Below are 18,968 nucleotides of genomic sequence, written 5' to 3' on the forward strand. Positions count from 1 at the left end.
CTGGACATTGAGCCGTTGACCACTACCCTCTGGATGCAACCATCCAACCAATTCCTCACCCGCCGGACAGTCCATCCATCAAATCCATACCTCTCCAGTTGAGAGAGAAGGATGTTGTGGGGGACCGTGTCAAAGGCCTTACAGAGGTCCAGATAGACGACATCCATAGCTCTTCCCTTGTCCACTGCTGTAGTCATTCCATCATAGAAGGCCACTAGGTTGGTCAGGCAGGACTTGCCCTTGGTGAAGCCATGCTGGCTGTCTCGAATCACCTCCCTGTCCTCCATGTGCCTTAGCATAGCTTCCCGGAGGATCTGTTCCATGATCTTCCCAGGCACAGAGGTGACATTGACTGGCCTGTAGTTCCCCAGGTCTTCCCTTTTTCCCTTTTTAAAAATGGGGGTTATGTTTCCCCTTTTCCAGTCAGTGGGAACTTCACTGGACTGCCACGACTTCTCAAATACGATGGATAGTGGCTTAGCAACTTAGTTGATGTTGCATTATTAATGAAAATAATCCTGTAACTTCATTAGTGTTTTCTTCAAGGGAAAATACTATTCCCAACTTACCAGTTTGATGTGGGATATTTTAATTTTTTTTGAGTGAAGTTTGGTTTCAAATGTCAGTGCTCCTAGATACTGCTATCTCAGACTACTCCAGTATCTGCTAAAGTCAGATGAGGTAGTACTTGCCAGAAAGTAGAACTGCGGGAAAGAAAAAATAAAACTGAACACTTCCTTACACTGGGAACATTACCTGCTGCCTGAGGTTTTATGTAAATGTCAGCATCTTATATAAGCTCAATATCAGCATCTTATATATCAGCTCAATATAAATAATATTATTTTAAATTTATATTCTAGCTTATTTAATGAATAACCAGGTCAGGACTTATTTATGCTAACTGCTGGACAAACCAGTAGCATGTGTTCATGTAACAAAGATTGACTGTACATCTACGTCTCTTGAAAATAAACGGTTTGTTCAAGAGCAATTTTAAAGAGTTGTATTTAATTCTGGATTAAGAAACTGCAGCATGACTCTTACTGTTGCTGCTTTCAGCTTCTTTGTTAAAAGTGATTATTTCAGAGAGCTAGTCTCTCTTAGCATCTCCTGGGAAATAAGTTTTTAGGTATTAAAACAAAGACTCAGTGTTAATATCTGTGCAATACAGTACCTGCCAATATTTTTTTTCATTCCCACCAGGCAGAGTATTTACATAACTGTAAGATGCTATACATCTTTCCAGAGTCTTTTTGTCTAAAAATGTATGGCTTTTTCTGACCGAATCATATATGTCCAGAATTGCTGCAGAATAAGGAACAGAAACAAACCATTTAAACCAACATAATGTATAAATGGTTTTTATTTTTCTCCCTTGTTTATTTAGCTTATTGCTGTAATACTTCATCTAACTCCTGTTCAGTTGACCAGTACATAAGTATTGTGTAAATTGAATGTCTATAGCTTCCAATGTTTGGGTTACATCTCCTCTCAGTATAAGAGCCAGGCACAAGATCAGTCTGGATTTGAGGCGTTTTTAGTACAGCTCCCATTTAATCTCTTGTTTCAGAGAAACAGACAGACGTGGCTTAAAACTCCAGGCTCTCTGTGGTTATTCTAGTTTTTTTCCAGCCATAAGTGTACAGTAAATTATTGGTTTCTGACATCTCCTGGTAGTGTGGTAGCCACGACAGAAATGTAATTGTAATTCATGGTGTCTTAGCAACATAAAATACTTCAAGGATATCTTTCTAAGTGGGAAAAATATTTTGTGGGTGCCTACAACTTAAGTTTAAAAGCCGTGGCCCACAAAATTTCTTTTTATATTTTACAGTCAGACTTGTATTTAAAGTGCAACTTGCTTTACCCCAAAATATCCCTTAGTAACAGAAATAATGAAGAACAACATTTATTAATAATTTCATCTTGCACTAGGAACAGGAACTCCCACAGCAATTAAAGGAGGGAAACAAAAGATTCCTTGACATAATGGTGTAAAATGAAAAAAGAACAACTTCTTTTTCAGGGAACTTTGCAGTGGTTTCATGGCAGGAATGATCACTTAGTGTTCAGTGCTTTTCTCTTTACTTACATCTTGCTCACCTGTTTTCCATTGTGTGCTTAGAAAAAGAAAGGGAGATGTTACTCTTCATTGGGAACACGTAGGGGAATTGCAGGTTCTACTGATCCAAAGTGAGAGCCTTGCTTGTCACATTTTATGGTATCTAAATTATTGGGAAGAACTGGACCTATTCCCAGATCAGTATTTGGAACCGTTAAACACATCTTAAAATGCATTTCAATAAACCTGTAGTCCTGGGTGGGCACTAATCAACTGATGTAACAGTGCTGATATGTTCCAACTATTCATTTTTCTCCTTAGTGTACCAGTACCGACTTACTTGCAGGACTGTAACATCTCTGTTGCCTGACACTTTTGTTCATAAAGGTGGCATCCTTGTAAAGTAGTTATGGAAATGTTCACAGTTATGACTGTGCAAAGTAATGGCAGGATTTAGGTAAAAAGAGTAACTTTTTTTTTCCTAGACTATATGTTCAATACTCAGTTGTTGGAGACGAACAGCTGTTGTAAATGAAACTCTGTGCGAAGAACTACTTTCTGAGTCCAAAGTGATGTACAATGACTAATGCTATTCTCAAATCAGTGTTTCAGAAATATCAGTTAAATGCAGTTTTGGCTCTTGTGCTTTATGCCAAAGCAGAATTCAAAAGTGAAATTTCTGTTCTTACACAGTTGACTGTTTTGGGAAAGTCCAAAGGCATAGGCACAGCATTACGACCTTCATTAATTACTTCATGTCTTTGGTTATGGAGGGAAGACTGCAGTACCTGTAAAGGAAATGTCAGAATAGTTGCTTTTTTAATATGCACTATTCTTGCAGGCTACAAAGCTCAAGAAATCAGATGTTTTATTTAGGCTGAACAAGGGTAGTATACGAAGAGTAAGAGTATTAAAAAAATTGGAGAAGTTGAGAGAAAGAAAGCGAGTGGGACAAGATCTCTGCAGAACTTCCCTGTCCTATTGTTTTTCTTTGAAAATTATTTGTTGTCTGTGAGAACAGGTAAACTCAGTAGGTTAGGTTAGCTGCATGTCTTTGGGCAGAAAAGCCACTTTCAGAAAAATACTTTGACTTTTTCTTTAGTTATTTTTCCCCTGTGACATGATGTGACATTGCTTTGCAGTGCGTGCTTGAAATGTTATTCAAAGTCTGCTTGCCTCTTAACCGTGTATGGTTTGGGTCTTCCAAGGTCAAAAGGATGAACTTTAGATCTAGAGTTTAAGATGAGGAAGAGGTGAGCGAATCTTACGAGGGGAAAATCAGATGCAATTAGTTTGTTGGTTTCTAACAGCAACAAGAACACAAAATCCAAGAGGATGGTAAAAAAGGAAAAGGTTGCAATCTGCATGTCAAAGGGATAAAATCCCAAGAAGTGTGTGGAGAGATCTGAATTAAGGGGCAGCTCAAGCACAGGAAGAATGAGGTATTTACTACTCAGGGATATGTTTAACCTGAGGATTAGAGAAAGTTTTCTAACCACTAGAGCAAGACAGTTATGGAACATCTTTCCAGTCAACATAAACAAAACCACAAAACAATTCCCCCCGCTTTCTGAAAAGTTTCTGAAAGAGGTTAAGTCATATGTAGTGGAAATACTGGGGAATTGAGAACGCTTTTATGTTCTGACGAAGTATAATTGTTTGTAAGTACTACCTAACTCTGATTTTAAACCTGTGATTTTGTTTGTTAGAATTTTACTAATAACTTTGATAGCAATTAGGCCAGTCACTCAGGTCTTATGTTACAATGTAAAGCATTTCAATAAAAGAGCTGAAATCTTGTGGTCTGAAAATCAGTGTTAAACACTGTATTTGTGAAATGGAAAAGAAATGGGGCCAAGAGTATACTGGCTTTTTGGCACATGGCGAATGACGCAGTCTGTCATGCAACATTTGTATAAGACCTAGGATAAATTATTATTTAGATATATGGATCTTGGGAAATAAGGTTTTCCATATCTACCTTAGCTGAAGTTTTGATCGACTGTAGGTATGGTCTTGATTTTTAACTGTCTTAGGCTGCATGGTTCAAATTTGAGGCACTTTGTTCCAGTAGCACATAACTTTTTTGTTTTCCCCCTAAAGGAGAACAGCACAGTGTTTGTATCCCTGATATCAGCAGCTTTCCCATTTAAACACATTCCCTGCTATTTTTCAATGCATTATATTTGTATATGCTACCAGCAGGAGGTTTTAAGGTGGGAATAAAGGCAAATCTTGCCTCTACGAGTTTAGCATTCATCTAATGCTAACTTTCTTTGAACCTTCACATCTGTTTATTTCAGTGTTATATTCTTGTAAAAATAGTTGTGGCACAGTCCAAGAAACTGGAAACATGATTTCATATAATTGTTCTTTTAAGTAGCAGCATGAAATAATTAGTATGGCATACTTTAATTGATGGCATCCTGTTGACTTTTTATGAAAGACTTGAATTATAATAAAAGCAGAGAACACAAGTTGGTTAGTTCCTATAATCCAGTGCTGTCATCTTCGGGGGAAAGAAAAAGCAACTCTGTTGTATATTTAATGGCAGATCCAGCATGTAATAGGTGTTCTGCTTCAATTTTTTTTACCAAATATCCCTTTGGGAAGGATTTTTGACGGGAAAATTACAGGATTGGTGCCCACTGTAAGATTTATGTTGATAATTGAAGCTGCTGCTTCTCAGTAAAACGTAAATGCAGCTTAAATAACTAGGCTAAAAGGAAAGAAAGATTTAAAAAATAAATAAATAAATGTGTAGATATGTAGAAAGATTATAACTTTGTTGTCAAGGCCATTATACCCCTCAGGGAGTTGTCACTAAATCTGTGGTTAATGCTCACTGTGTGCCAGTCAACTACTCGTGCAACTTTTGTCCCTTTCTGCTTCAAGTAATTTCATGAAATTTTCTAGAGAAATGTTACTTTATAAAATGCTAGGATAAAAAAAATAAAAATTAATGGACATTCCTGTCTTTTTAATTCCTCTAATATTACCCAGCAAAGAAATTTAAAAAGTATATGAGTGTTCCTGGAGTTTCCTGAGGACTTTTTCCTCCCGAAGAGTTTTGAGTCTCAGTTTTCAAGAAAGTTTAGAGGTCAGTCTTTAAACTTTCATTCTGTACAGTACTTGAAGTTAGTGTCCAGTGACCTGAATGTCAGTATGGAAAGTGTGCATATAATATATCTGAAAGTGGTATTTCATTCATTTGTGGTCTGGGCCAGGCTGACAGAAACAATAGGAGGCTTGTACTATATTGTGTGCTGGCTGACTAGCGTAATCTGTGAAAATACACATATGATACATACTAGCATATGTGCAAACTTTGTTTTTTGAAACAGTTCTTGACTATCTTTAAACATTTTACATTGAACTTGGATTTTTATATTTCCAGAGTGACTTATAACCATTGGTTTGTTTTTTTTTTTTAGTTCTCTAATCCTTTGTTTCTGTGCCTTTCCTCATGAGGTACATAATAAGTGAGTAAAAGTATAAACAAAATAAGGTTTTTATCCCTGTCTAAGTATTTTTACCTTGGAAAGAGAGATCTAAAATTAGTCACTGCAGTTGTGACGGTAGCATTATTGCATGAGGGTCTGTTCACAAAAGCTGTGCAAAAGTTCAGGATGAGTAGACACAAATGCAGTTTGCAATGACTGATGTGCTCTCAGGGCAAACAGAATTATATTAGAGGCTTTTTTAGCTACTGCAAAAGACCAGTGCTGGCTGGCACAATTTTCTCCTCTTGTACTTTTAGCTCTCCTCACACTGGATTTGGTCTGTGCCCTACCTCTAGGAGGTGCAGCTCAAAATGTCGCTTTATAGTGATGTGCAGGGCTGGGCTGCACAGTGGTATGTAGCCAGCAGAAGGATTTGGGAGTTTCCTGCCTTCCGTTCTGTCTGCCCATACTTTTAGTTTTCATGTCTCAGGCGGTTGTTGTAGGTAAAAGTAAGTGTAAAATATAATTACTTGTTTCCTTAAATACTTACAAAATCTTGTTAATATTGTGAATATCCAAACAGAAATTGGCAAATTAGGTAAATGATAAAATATTTCTTATAATTTAGGAATATAGTCCTAAATATAATACTACTTAAATTATCTTTCCTCAGAGGACTACAGAGTAGGTTTATTGCTGTTTGAGTTATTTTATATTTAATGATCAGTAATGTTCATATAAAACTATCCTCTTTTACTGCGTATAGAATGCAAACATATTTCAATGTAGTCAAGCCGTACTACCAGAGATTTGGGAATGTGCAGTTAGTGCTAGCCGATTAGTGTAACATTTAATTTGAATTGATTATCTTGAGGTGAAAGAAGTGTGAAATAAACTTTACATGAAAGCTCAACTTTTTAGAATATTTTTATTTTATATATATAAATATATATATTATACACACACATAGTATATATTGAAAACAGAGCGCTCTCTGGGACTCTCCTCTCCTTGTCTCCTTCCCTTTTTCCATACCAATTTATGGTTTATTAACCTGCAGTGAATAGATCTTGTATTTCTTCTGGTGCTTCACAGCTGTTCAGAAACCATGTTATTAATGTTAATAAAGAATCTTGGCATCTAAAATTTTAATAATCAGGAATTAGTGACCCAAGAGATTAATTTTATCCATGGCAAAGTTGTATATCAAGAAAGAGAGAAATAAGGAAAATTGTTGACTCAACTTCAGACGACTATTTAAAACCCCAAGTGTTTTGGTAGCTGCTTATTCCTAATTTGAAATTCTTGGGCACCCAGTTGGTTGCCATATTCTTCTGTGGTATATATCTAGCCAGACCATTATCGTTTTTTTCATGCCAGTCATCAGCTTGCAGTTTGAATTAGTTTGAAACTGAATACTTTTCTAGAAGAGTATCTTGTTTACTTGTAACTTTTCTTTTATCCCCGATACTGTAGTCTCACATTATATCAGAGTTCTAGATTGGAGACAGTAAAAAAATTTATAATGTAAAAAGTTGCTCTAGTTTTCCCTGACACAAACAAAAGGTGTAAGAAGCACTCAGGCACTCCATGCATTTGTACCTCTATGGTACTGCTTAACAAGTGACTAAAAAGAGCTGACAGTACAAGTAAAATAAAGCAACTTTGTGGGTGCTGGAGATGTTAGACTTACTCTGCAGACATTGTATGAATTAATGGGCTTTCCAGAAGGTCAAATGAGGTTGACTATGACTTTGTGTTATGAATTAGAGCAGTACCAGTTTTGCTGGTAAAGACAGTCTGATGTCTGTAGAGTATCTGTAGGATTAGTTTTTCATAATTCTACATGTACACATGCATGTATGTATGAATTTATATATATGAATAGACCAATATGAAAATGGATGTGATTTAGGGACATGGCGGTTTAGTTCACTAATATAGGTTGCCTGTTGAAAAAATGCTTTTGAATGTATTCACCTGGGAGAACCTTGCATGCAATGAAGTCCATTAAGGTGGTTTTTTGTTTGGTGGTTTCTTTTTTTTTTTCCACTTTAAAAAAGATGTTAATGGCTGTTCTTATTAAATCCTGTACTACGGGATAATGGTTAAGTAGTTGTATTGCAAAACACAGTGACTGTACCTGGCAACGATCTCCTAAGAAAGTTTTGCATTTTTATCTTGCAGGCTCCCGTCTTCGGCAAGAAGATTTCCCACCTCGAATTGTCGAACACCCTTCTGATCTAATTGTTTCCAAAGGAGAACCAGCAACTTTAAACTGTAAAGCTGAAGGAAGGCCAACACCCACCATCGAGTGGTAATGATCCGCGCTCCCACCGCATGCTGCTGCCCAGCGGATCTTTATTTTTCTTACGCATAGTCCATGGGCGCAAGAGTAGGCCAGACGAAGGGGTCTATGTCTGTGTGGCAAGGAATTACCTTGGGGAAGCTGTAAGTCATAATGCGTCGCTGGAGGTGGCAAGTAAGTACATCTTCCCCGCCCCCCACCCCTTTGGTAACAGCCGCTTGCTTTGATGTTACTTGAAGATAAAAATATAAGTGAGCTGCCTCTGATGCATTGACTTAAAAGCAATGAAGGAATTAGACGGTTAATTATTACTAATACAGACATAGGAAAATAGAAAAATAGTCGGAAGAGGTATCGTATCACTGTGGAAATTTAGACCTTTTTTGTGCGTTCTCACTACTTTTATGCTTTCATGAAATCATGATTTCTTAATGTTTGTTAGATTTTGTATACTTAATTTCAATTTATACATGTGTTTTCCTCTCCAGATAACCGTGCGAACTGCTATGTGTAATAGGAGGCAGGATAGACAGAATTTGATCTAGCAGGATACGTTTGGAATGGTTGTTGCACAGATAAAGAGTAGAAAAAATAATGGCAGATTTAGAAACAAAATATTTTTTTTTCTCTAGAAGAAGTGGCCCACAAATTATCTCTCTAGTTCTAAGTATTTGGCCAACGGAAGGAGCAGTCAAGTATGTTCACATCGCTTTGTAATGCTTATCTCTTCCTGTATGCCCTTTAAACTCAACTTATTTTAAAGGAAGAGAGTGTACATGAAAGGGTTTTAAGCATTCATATGGAGGGCCAAGTGTAGGTCAAAAAATACCAAATTTGGGGTACTGAAGTATGAGAGGAAACCTTGCAATTCAAAAGTTAGGTATCTATTTTAAGTTGCTTTTATGGGCTTCCTCTGTAATCTGTAGCAATTCATCTGGTGTCATGTTGAAGAGCTAGCTCAGAACTGTGGGTGAGTCACTCTCTGAAAACACTGATCTCTGTTGACTAAACAATGTTGTTAACTAGCTCTGATGAGACTCCTAACTTTTCTAAAAGTTACATAAATGCTGTTGGTATATAAATTTGGAAGAAGGGCTGGATTTTCATAACTCTCACAGCAGGCAAAGGAAATAGACTATAAATTTGTGCATTTACTTGAGCCCTTTGCCTAGTCTTGCTCACAGTCACAGAAAATCCCAAGGACTTTCATAATTCTTATATCAGAAGGATCTCGAGCATCACATAATACAGTAAATATACATGATTAAGATCTATGATCATGCTGTTTCCTTGTTACCGCTTTTAGTGATAAAATTAATTAGTGTCTGGCTAACTGGAAGTATGCTTATCCAGTAAATGTATAACCTGTTTAAATTATCTGTTGATTGGTTACTCCCAAATGTTATATCCAGTATCCTGTATGTGTAATTTTGAGTAGGCATTGAGGTTTAAGAGATTTTGATTTTTATCTAATTGCTGTTGTTTACTTTATAGCACTGCTCGTTGAGTCTTAAAATAAGTTTTAATGTTCTGTCTATGCAGCAAGGCAGCATGGACAGCTGTGCTTATTTCACGTTCTTTTGGTTTGTGATGTACCGTGAAGTAATGTTTGAAATGCATGTAGCGTTTCTGTGTCTTCCACAATTTTTCATCAGAACCCAGAAACATGAGGGAGACCTCAGTGGTTGGTACACTATAGCATGCATCAGTTCAACTGATATATAGTTGCTAAATATGTTTGTCCCCCCTGCCTCAAGTCATCTTCATGTGATTACAGTAGAGAGTCTAACTGACAGGGTCTGAATGCAAAATACTGATATCGCCACAAATTTTTTTTAAGATCCTCTGCCAACACTCAAGACAAAAAAATAAAGGATGAGTATCTTCTTAAAGGGGTTCAAATGTACACCACCTAACAATAGTATAGCATTAAATTGTTAATCCAGCTCAAATTACTCTCATATCGAGGGCTAGTGTCAGAAAATAAACACCAACAATGCTGTAAGGGGAAAAAAATCACGATCTATATTTGGAAATAAGATTCGTAGGTATAATGGTATACAGTTTTAATTGTATACCAGCAGATTATAGACAAAGAATTTTAACAGAAAAGGTTATGCTTTTAATAGAAAAGCTAGTGATGTGACAGTGCAAAAGCACCAAAACACTTTAAATAGCACAGAAGACATGAGCAACAAGGATAGAGTTGAAGGCTGGTGGAATAAATTTGCATTAAATTCAAAATCTATGCATTATAGCTGCAATGCTATCATCATTATAAACTGTAGGTACACTCACGGTGGATTGCTGCAAATCAGCAAACTGTTTGATTAGCTTCTCACTACACCTGTCTTGAGCACCACAGCATTTTCATTTGTATACATGTAGTCATATACAATTGCTGTTTAATAAATCCTTATGTTATAGTTTAATATTTGTATGTTTACAGAGTAAAATTGCCTTTATTTGGTTTTCATTTACAAAGTACAGAAGGTAATTTAGAGTACTCATTTGGTTATATGCTTTGACACTGCAAGTTTAACTAAAAAACTTCTGTGAAGCATAGAAAGCAGAAGCTTTTTTTGCGCTGTAACTGCTAGCTCTTGCTGGAAGAAGCAGCTCCTGTCTGCACCAGTTTGTTTCATAATATGATAGGGAATTTATCACAACATTTTCTTCCATCACCTCTTATAGTAAAAACTTCAATTAGGTGATGTTCCTTCACCGTTCAATGGATGTGTAGATTTGACTTCAGATTCGGGTTAATACTAAAAATAAGTTTTCATGTCTGTTATTCCTTCATGCAGATAATTTTTTTAAGCAGTTTCAATGCTCGTTGTTGAGGTAGTCCACAAAGAATTTGTTGTCTATGTAATAAGGTGGACATGTTCCTTAAGTACACTGCGCATAGATTCCACAATTGCAAAGAAGGAAATGTAGAGGGATTTCAAATGTACAAAAATATTAAAAGTGCAATATTTAAAAAACTGTTTCATCTTCTTAAATACGTGTGTATTTTAAGAACTTCAAAAATAGCTTTAGATGTGATAGCCACAATGGGGGAGAGACTAAAATCATAAATCCTGAAATTGCGGAGAGAATTTCCCTCTGCTTTGTTCCTTTCTGTTCATCAGCCTTTATTTGGTGACTTGGCTGAGGTGTGCATCTCATTTAATCCAGAGGAGGCTACATTTTCTTCCACTGATGTGTATCTCAGTCATGATAGTGTAGTCCTCAATGGACACTGTTGAACAAGATCTAAATACCATTTATTATCAGCAAATTGAGTTAAGTAAGTCTCTTATTCAATCTCAGCCTCTTGTGGCCCTTCCAAAATGTTTGAAGATCCCCTGGGTCTACTCATGGCGTTGGGGGTTTCTTATATCTTCTCCATAATGTTATTTTTTAGAGAGAGAGAGAGATATTAAAAAAAATTTTCCAGCTGTATTTCCTGCAGTTTCTGTGGTTATTTCCTTGAAACCATGACTCATCCTTATGCCCAAAGAAGCATTAAAAACAAGGTGATACTTCTGGCTGGTAAAGAGGTGGTATCTTTCTTAAATATACCAAATGAGTACTTGAACCCCCACAGACTCCATTCTGTTTGATTATGTTGCAGGGACTGTAACTTCCTCTAATCAACTAGTTAGCCACTTGATATTTCAAGAATTAAAGTATCTTAGACACTTTAGAGACTAGTAAAACTATTAGCTACACAGCCCTGTGCAAAGTAGCTTTGTAATTGAATATTACATGACATTTTCTGTGTAATTTAGATCTGTAAGATCTTCATAAATGGGAAGGCTATATTTTTGCATAAATAGGAACTCAACAGACAGCTGAATTACAAGTCAATTAAATAAGAGATGTAACTCCTGTTTAATTGGGGCTTTTTGTGTGTGTGTGTGTGTGTGTGTAGTTGACTGGTTTCATCTTTATTTGAGACGTTTTTCTCACAAAATTTCTGAAATGGAGACTCGCTGTATGCATTCAAACTTAATTTGTGGTAGAATGAAGTTTCAATAGGGTAGCCCAGAAAGAATATGCGATGAGATAATCAGATAACAGCCTGTAGTCATTCTTCAGACTTAGGCTGCTACAAGTCCATTTGCCTCCCTCTTCTTGACTTCCTGAACTCAGCCTTTTGATCACTGGAGACCTACTTAAATTAGCTCTGTGTTTTGTTTTTGAGGAATGTAACTGGTTTCGGATTACTGCCTACCAGTGACACATTCTCCAGTGGTGAAAGGTCCTAAAGAACGTGAAAAAGGGCATGTCCCTGTCAAAACGAAACTGGGTAATTCTCTCTATAAATGTCAGGTTTTACAGGTGGGAGCACAAAATGGAAGCATGCTTGATCCTCAGAGTAAGGGCTGGAGACTGTTTAGGCTATCACATAAACAGTTGGAAAACAAAAGTCGTTTTTGACGGTAGAGAAGTAGAAGCAGTTTTGGAAAAGTGGAAAGTTACCCATTAGCAGACTGGAAGGTGGCTGCAGCTGCTTCATATGCTTGAATCTCTTAGGATTGTCTGGTGAATGGATGCATCTGATCAAGACCTAATTCAGTTATTGGTGTGTGATAGTTTGATTCAGTGTTAAATTTTTTCTTTTGTTTTCCTCCAGTTACTCCTTTTTGAGGAAAATTTTATCGCCGGATCTTGGGAGTGTCTGTTATGTAACATTATGTAGAAAACTACCCATGTCAAGAGTCATCTTTCTTTCTCTAAAGTTTTTGAGGATGTTAAGAAAAATCAAATGCAAATTAATTTGGTTGTGTTCGCTGGTCGGTGGCTTCGTGAATCTTTATTTCAAATCATGTTTCTCTGTGAACTTTTCACATTTGCCGTGAAAGTTCTAGGTAACTCTTATCACAACATTTATGTTTTCCATTGATACATGGATTTGCTTCTCAAGAGTCATGCTTTTACAAAAGTATTTGTAAAGTACATACAAAAGCATGTTATCTCTAACCTCGGTAACAGAGCATCTTACAGTAAGCAAGCTATTGTGTATAAAAGTTTGCTCACATTTGTTTTCAATTTACAGTAGATAATACTCCAAATACATTAGAACCCAGGAACGTCCTGGTTAGACTTGCCATGTTGTGACTTTAAAAACAAACAAAAAAACCTTCCATTGCACAGAATTGATATGAAAGATGACTTAACAGCTCTGTCTGCTCAGGGGTTCTAAAACAGTAATACCCTTCTCACAATGAGAAGTCATATTTCTTTGTGTATTGTTTTCATCATATGTTCAGTCTGTATGGTGTTATGTTAGCGAACATGCTCTCCTGACTGCCATTGTACAGCATCAATATTTTAAGCCAAGCTGAAATTAATGAACAGATTTGCGATTTTGTTACTTGATCTGTTCATATCTTGCTGATAAACAAGTGACTTAATTTGAATGCTTATTTGCATATATAATGAAGATGAATCTCAATTTTACAAGAATCTCATTAAGCTCCTAAGTACATACAAAAAAATTTAGTGAAGCTATACCATTGCTTACCACAAGCAAAGGCATTAACAAAAGTTGCTTGAGGCGTAGGAGGCTTAATAGTAGCGCTGTTGCTAATGCTTCTTAAAACCTACCATTTATCAATGGTACGTTTACCTTGGCTTTTACTGTGCAGCTGTAACAAGCATTGAAAGCCTGGATTACTATAAACTGCCTCTGAAGCATATCTTAGTAAAAGATGTAATGTCATTTAGGAGAAATTTCTTTGCAATGAGGTCAAAGTTACATGCAAATGTGCTACTTCTTAAAATGTAGTTATCTCTGCTTGAGGAAAGCGAGGACAATTATTTTAGCTACTTAAACAAGTTTGTGTATGTTACTTTCCTCTGCCATCACAGTCAGTTGAAGAACATTGAGAGCTTGAATGTAGTCCTTTAAGTCCCCCACCTAATTTTTAAAGATGCATAGAACCTTATTTTTACTCTTTTGTTAATCTGTTTCCTTTACTAACCAACCCTCTAGTAACTGGGGGTAACTCTCTCTCTGTTAAGCATAGTAGCGTTGCATCCCTAAAAGTTTGGGAAGTGAACCTTGTGCTTCCTTCTTTCTTTTTTTTTTTTTTTTTATTAAATGAAGACGATGTTGTCACATATTGAGTTGGACCTAATGAGAATAGCAGATGCTTTGCAAACCTCCCACATTTTAAAGAAAGCTTATTCAGTTGTGTTTACTTTCACCTATAAAAAGGGTGAAAGTAGGGTGAAAGATAAGGAATTTCTTTGTCCCGTTAAACCTCTCTTACAAAATAGCGAGGGTTTATGCTCATGTTTTATATAAATATTTCTACGCTGTGCACCTTCTTTGAATTCTAATATGAATCAGCAAACAAAAAAGGAGATAGGGAAGTGAGGCTGCACAGAAATCCAGCAGTGCAGCAAATGGAAATGCTTAAATATTATGGCTCTTACGGTACTCAGATTGAATAATATTATAACTATTATATTCCTAGTTCAGGGTTAGTAACATTGGTCTTCCATGACTGTCCTATAGCATGGTTGAAAAATGAAATAGTGACACACTTAAAGAATTTCAGTCTGAACTCATAGCGTGGTGCAAAGAGAAAAAAATATTTCAGGAGATTCCAAATGAAAACAAAAATTGCTAGGGTGATCTCCTGTACTGGGTGGAAATAAGACATAATTCTAGATTGTCTTCAAATTGGACTGTCCCGACATGTGAAGACAATGTGTTGAGTCTCTGTGTTCGTGTCCTTTATGAGCAGAACTTACCTTTGTGCAAGCAATACACACACGGCCCATGTCAAGCTTCAGAGAAGGTGGCTGAATTACTTTAAGATGGTGTGTCCTGGTTTCGGCAGGGATAGAGTTAATTTCCTTCCTAGTAGCTGGTACAGTGCTGTGTTTTGGATTTAGCATGAGAACAATGTTGATAGCAACAACTAAAACATGGGTGCGTTAAGCAGTGCGACACTAGTCAAGGACTTTTCAGCCCAACTGACCACAGGGACATTCCATACCGTGTGACGTCATGCTCAGTACATACACTGGGGAAAGCTGCCGGGGGGGGGGCCCGCTGCTCGGGGACTGGCTGGGTGTCGGCTGGCGGGTGGTGAGCAGTTGCATTGTGCATCACTTGCTTTGTATATTATTATTATTATTATTATCATCATCATCATCATCATCTTATTTCAATTATTAAACTGTTTTTATCTCAACCCACAAGTTTTTCTCACTTCTACTCTTGCAGTTCTCTCCCCCATCCCACCGGGGCGTGGGGTTGAGGGGTGAGTGAGCGGCTGTGTGGTGCTCAGTTGCTGACTGAGGTTAAACCATGACATGGTTTTATCTGATGAAATCAAGGTATGAAATCTGAAATTTCCCACTGACTCAGACTATATTCTTTTCTCTCACCTCACCCCTTGCCGTGTCATAATGAGTTTTTAGAGAAGAGATAATTTATTACCAGGGAATTCGGCATGATTCTTCCATATGTAGCTTTGTCATAATTGTAACATAATCATCAGTACACATTCAATGACTGTTTGAGTTCTAAAAATGTGTTGTTGCAGTTTTAAAATTATTTAAAAGGAATAAAAATGCCATAGAGTCGGTGTAGGTGTCTTATGGTTAAAAACACTTGTTCCTTTGAATTACAAGAAGCAGAGTCAACCATCCTGTGGAGAGGATGGTTTCATCAGCAGCAGCATTAATTTTCATTGGTAAAATGAAATATCCCTTGTTGTTCTGAAATTCCTTTGGCAGATGAAGAAAAGGTTGCTACAGATTCTATAGATCAGTGATGACTTTCCTGTACTTCATTTTCCTGTGTTAGGCAGAATATGAGCTGTTCAATTAGCTGCAAAATTCTTTCTCACTTTCTATTAATTTTAGGCAAGATGGGATCTCCCTGAGTTAATGTTTGTATTATTACCTGCAAGCTATGCAATATTGTCAAAATTCAAACCACTTAATTTTTATAAATGTTCTGTGTTTTAAATTATACCTAATGTGCAATCACTGGTGTTCTAAAATAATCAGGCAAACAACAGGTTACTCCCTTTTTCAGTTGCATGACAATGAACAAAACATTTTGGACACTTTTCATAATTTCCACGGGTTGAGACACCCATGGCCTCAGAGAAAAATAGGCCCTTTTTAACCAAACCATCAGCTCCTTTCCTCGTTGAAGAGAGGAAGTAAATATCATCCTACCAGGCCATATAACTTTAATGTTGGGTGAACCTCAGAAGAACAGTTCTGTTTGTTTGCTGTCATGATCAACAGATCTCTCTAAGTGACTGTGCTTAACAGTGGTACGTATTGCATAACGCAGGTACATTTTCTGTGCTTCCAACAGCTACCTCATTCACTATATTTTCACATTCCTTAATAACAAAACTTTAAGAATTTTGTTCTTAAAAGCAGTGCTAAAATGACTTGATTCATTTGCGTGCTGTTTACCATTCGTACTTTACCAGACGGGCGAAAAATACCGTCAACTTCTAGTATGATCTTTTCTCTCTTTGTCCTGGGGAGGGCAGCCCCCCTCACTTGGTGGTAGAACGCTGCTACGAGAGCCATGATCCATACCACCACTTCACTAGAAGATTTATTAACTCAATTTTAACTCACAATCATTTAGTTTGCTCTGCACCCTCCTTGCAGTGGACCAGTGGACGTATGCTATGGTGCACACTACAGCTTCCATTACTGCTTGATAAACATACGAGAAGAAATCGTACTTAGTTGTCAATACTTCGACTATATACAGTAACTCAGGCTACAGTTCTTCTAGAAGTATTAATATATTTACAATTGTTTCCATTCCAGCAATGACGGAAATAATTTCTGTGTACCAAGTGCACGTAGATTAAGACTCCTTTAGCTTTAAAGACCTTGCCTCCATCTGAGTTGCTTAGATCAAATGTTACGTGGGATCTGAAACAAACACTCCTACAGTGATGATAGCTCAGATTTAGTTAGTCACATGGGGACTCCCTTGGAGGAATATGGATTCATGCCAAGTCAAAAGCAGGTCTTTTTTCCTTTTTACCTTCACCATAGGTTCTGGGGCTTCTTTCTGAACTTTGTCAGCAACCGTGAACGTGCCACAGTAACTTCTTTGGGAAGAGACTCTCCTCTCAGTTTGTAGGCTGCTGATGGTGGGTGATAGGTTTCAGAGTACGCTGGTACAGAGGCTTCTACCAGAAAGAGCTGATTTGCTGCTCTCGCATGCTATATGCAGTACTTTGCAGCAAGATACAGTGAAAGCCTGTGTATGGAAAACGTGCTGTTTATGTTGGTTATGATTCTATTTGGCAAAGTCTCATAAAAGTTGTGATTTTTTTGTTTCAAGTGTGCAGTTAGTTTTAAGGTATCACAAAAGGTCTTTCTTTTTTTGAGTTTTTCATTTCTCATTTTGTTCAAAGACTAGATTTCTTCCGGCAAGTGTCCACCCTTGCAGGGGCAGTGGGGGAGACAAAAAAGAGTTACTTTTATTAGTATTGTTTGGTGAAGTTCTGATGATTCAGTCTTGCCTGTACTCATGAAATAAATAAAAAAAAAAAAAAGTGCCTTATCAGAGTTATTGGATGTTCACACTGTAGAGAGGGTTACAAGGTTAATTTATGCATTGGGGAATAAAATGATGTACAGATTTAAAAAACACAAAAAAACAACAGAAAACCAAAATGCCAAAGCTTGACTGGAAATGCCATAACTTAAATACGTATCCAAACTGACACAGTTCTTTGGTATGGTAGAACTTAATTTTGGAGTTATGGCTAAGCCTATTCTTAAAGGAAAATTGTATGTGTATTATCTAAAATACAACTTGTATTTATTTGGGAATATGTAAGAGTAATTTTTAAAGATCTGAAGGTTATATAGTCTACAGTTGTAGGATTATTGTTTTAGGATTTTGGTTGTTCCATGGAGAGGATTGGAAGCCCATACTGTTTATATCTTTCATATTAGGTATGAAACGCTAAGATTAAATATATTTTGGAAGCAGACTAAGAGGACTCCTGTTGAGGATGTATGTCAAAATATTTAAGTATTGTAGTTAATTCTGTACTCAAGACAGTTCACAGGTCAGTGGTATTGTTAGTGGATAACAATGACACCAATAAAACAAATGAAAGATTTTTCTAGGTGCTGATACATATGAGACTTCAAATAACTGTGAGAACAGAGCACCTAAATTTAAGATTCCTATTCAGTGCAATTATCTACTCCTGCCAAGGTCAGGGCAAAATAGTAGGCTGGATGAGCACTTTGTCTGACCCAAGAAAGCTGTTCTTAGGTCTTTGTGTCTTCACAGAAATTGTGGAACGGAGGAATTCAGGTTGCCTTCAGCCAACAGAGTTCTTGATCGGTTATGATACTGTGACTATGCTGATTATTCTTAAACTGATGAGTAATTTAGGATGTTATGGTGACCATGCTGGGATGGATGATCAACATCAAACAAATTACATGTTTTGTAGTCTTGCCAGAAATTGAAATGCAGCTCAGAAAATTCATAAATCAAAAAATGTGGTGGAAGTCTTTCTGTGGGATGGTGACTCTGATGGGTAAAAGACTATCTGAAACCTCAGACCGAAACTGGAGAAGTTGGTTCTTAGAACAGGGTAGAAGCTGTGCCTTGCAGATTTAGACTGATCGGTCATTAGTTTCAGGGGAAAAAAAAAAAAAGAATTAAAATTGTTCAGGTTTAAAGGGCTCTTCCTTTCCAAGCATGAGCATGAGATAAACGTGCAAGTCATTTTCCCAAATCCGACCAATATAGTGAATTGATACCAAAGCTCTCCTTAGTTTTGCTGTTCAGAAGCCTGTGGAAGACAATTCAGACTGTTAACATCAACTAGAAATACCAATAAAGGCAGGCATCCTAATTATATGAAGAAGGAAACGGAGGTTTTGATACAACAGTCTGTTTTCTGTCTCTGCTGCATAATCTCCTTCCCACGGTGTTAGGTGACATGCCGTGTCTCAAGCCTGTACGCCCTGTGGACTGTGAAAGATGGATCCTCAAGCGGAGTTCAGAGGGGTCTCTTTGGTGGAAGTTATCAATTTGTTTGGACCATTGGCTGTCTCCTCTTTTTTCTGGTTGGTGAGCTTCCTTTGGTCCAAGGGAGTTTTTATACGTGGTTTTCAGCTAACAGAC

General features: G+C 37.0%; 1 protein-coding gene across 1 annotated transcript in view; it reads left to right on the top strand.

Annotated features, from left to right (window-relative positions):
• Positions 1-18,968, top strand: part of ROBO1 (roundabout, axon guidance receptor, homolog 1 (Drosophila)) — a 673,042-nt gene that overhangs the window by 376,107 nt on the left and 277,967 nt on the right. The window contains 2 exon segments of the mRNA XM_009327888.1: positions 7,696-7,825; positions 7,827-7,990. Of these exon segments, the coding sequence (XP_009326163.1) occupies positions 7,696-7,825; positions 7,827-7,990 (294 nt within the window).

Source organism: Pygoscelis adeliae, unplaced genomic scaffold (assembly GCF_000699105.1).
Source record: "Pygoscelis adeliae isolate BGI_AS28 unplaced genomic scaffold, ASM69910v1 Scaffold14, whole genome shotgun sequence".
Classification (NCBI taxonomy): domain Eukaryota; kingdom Metazoa; phylum Chordata; class Aves; order Sphenisciformes; family Spheniscidae; genus Pygoscelis; species Pygoscelis adeliae.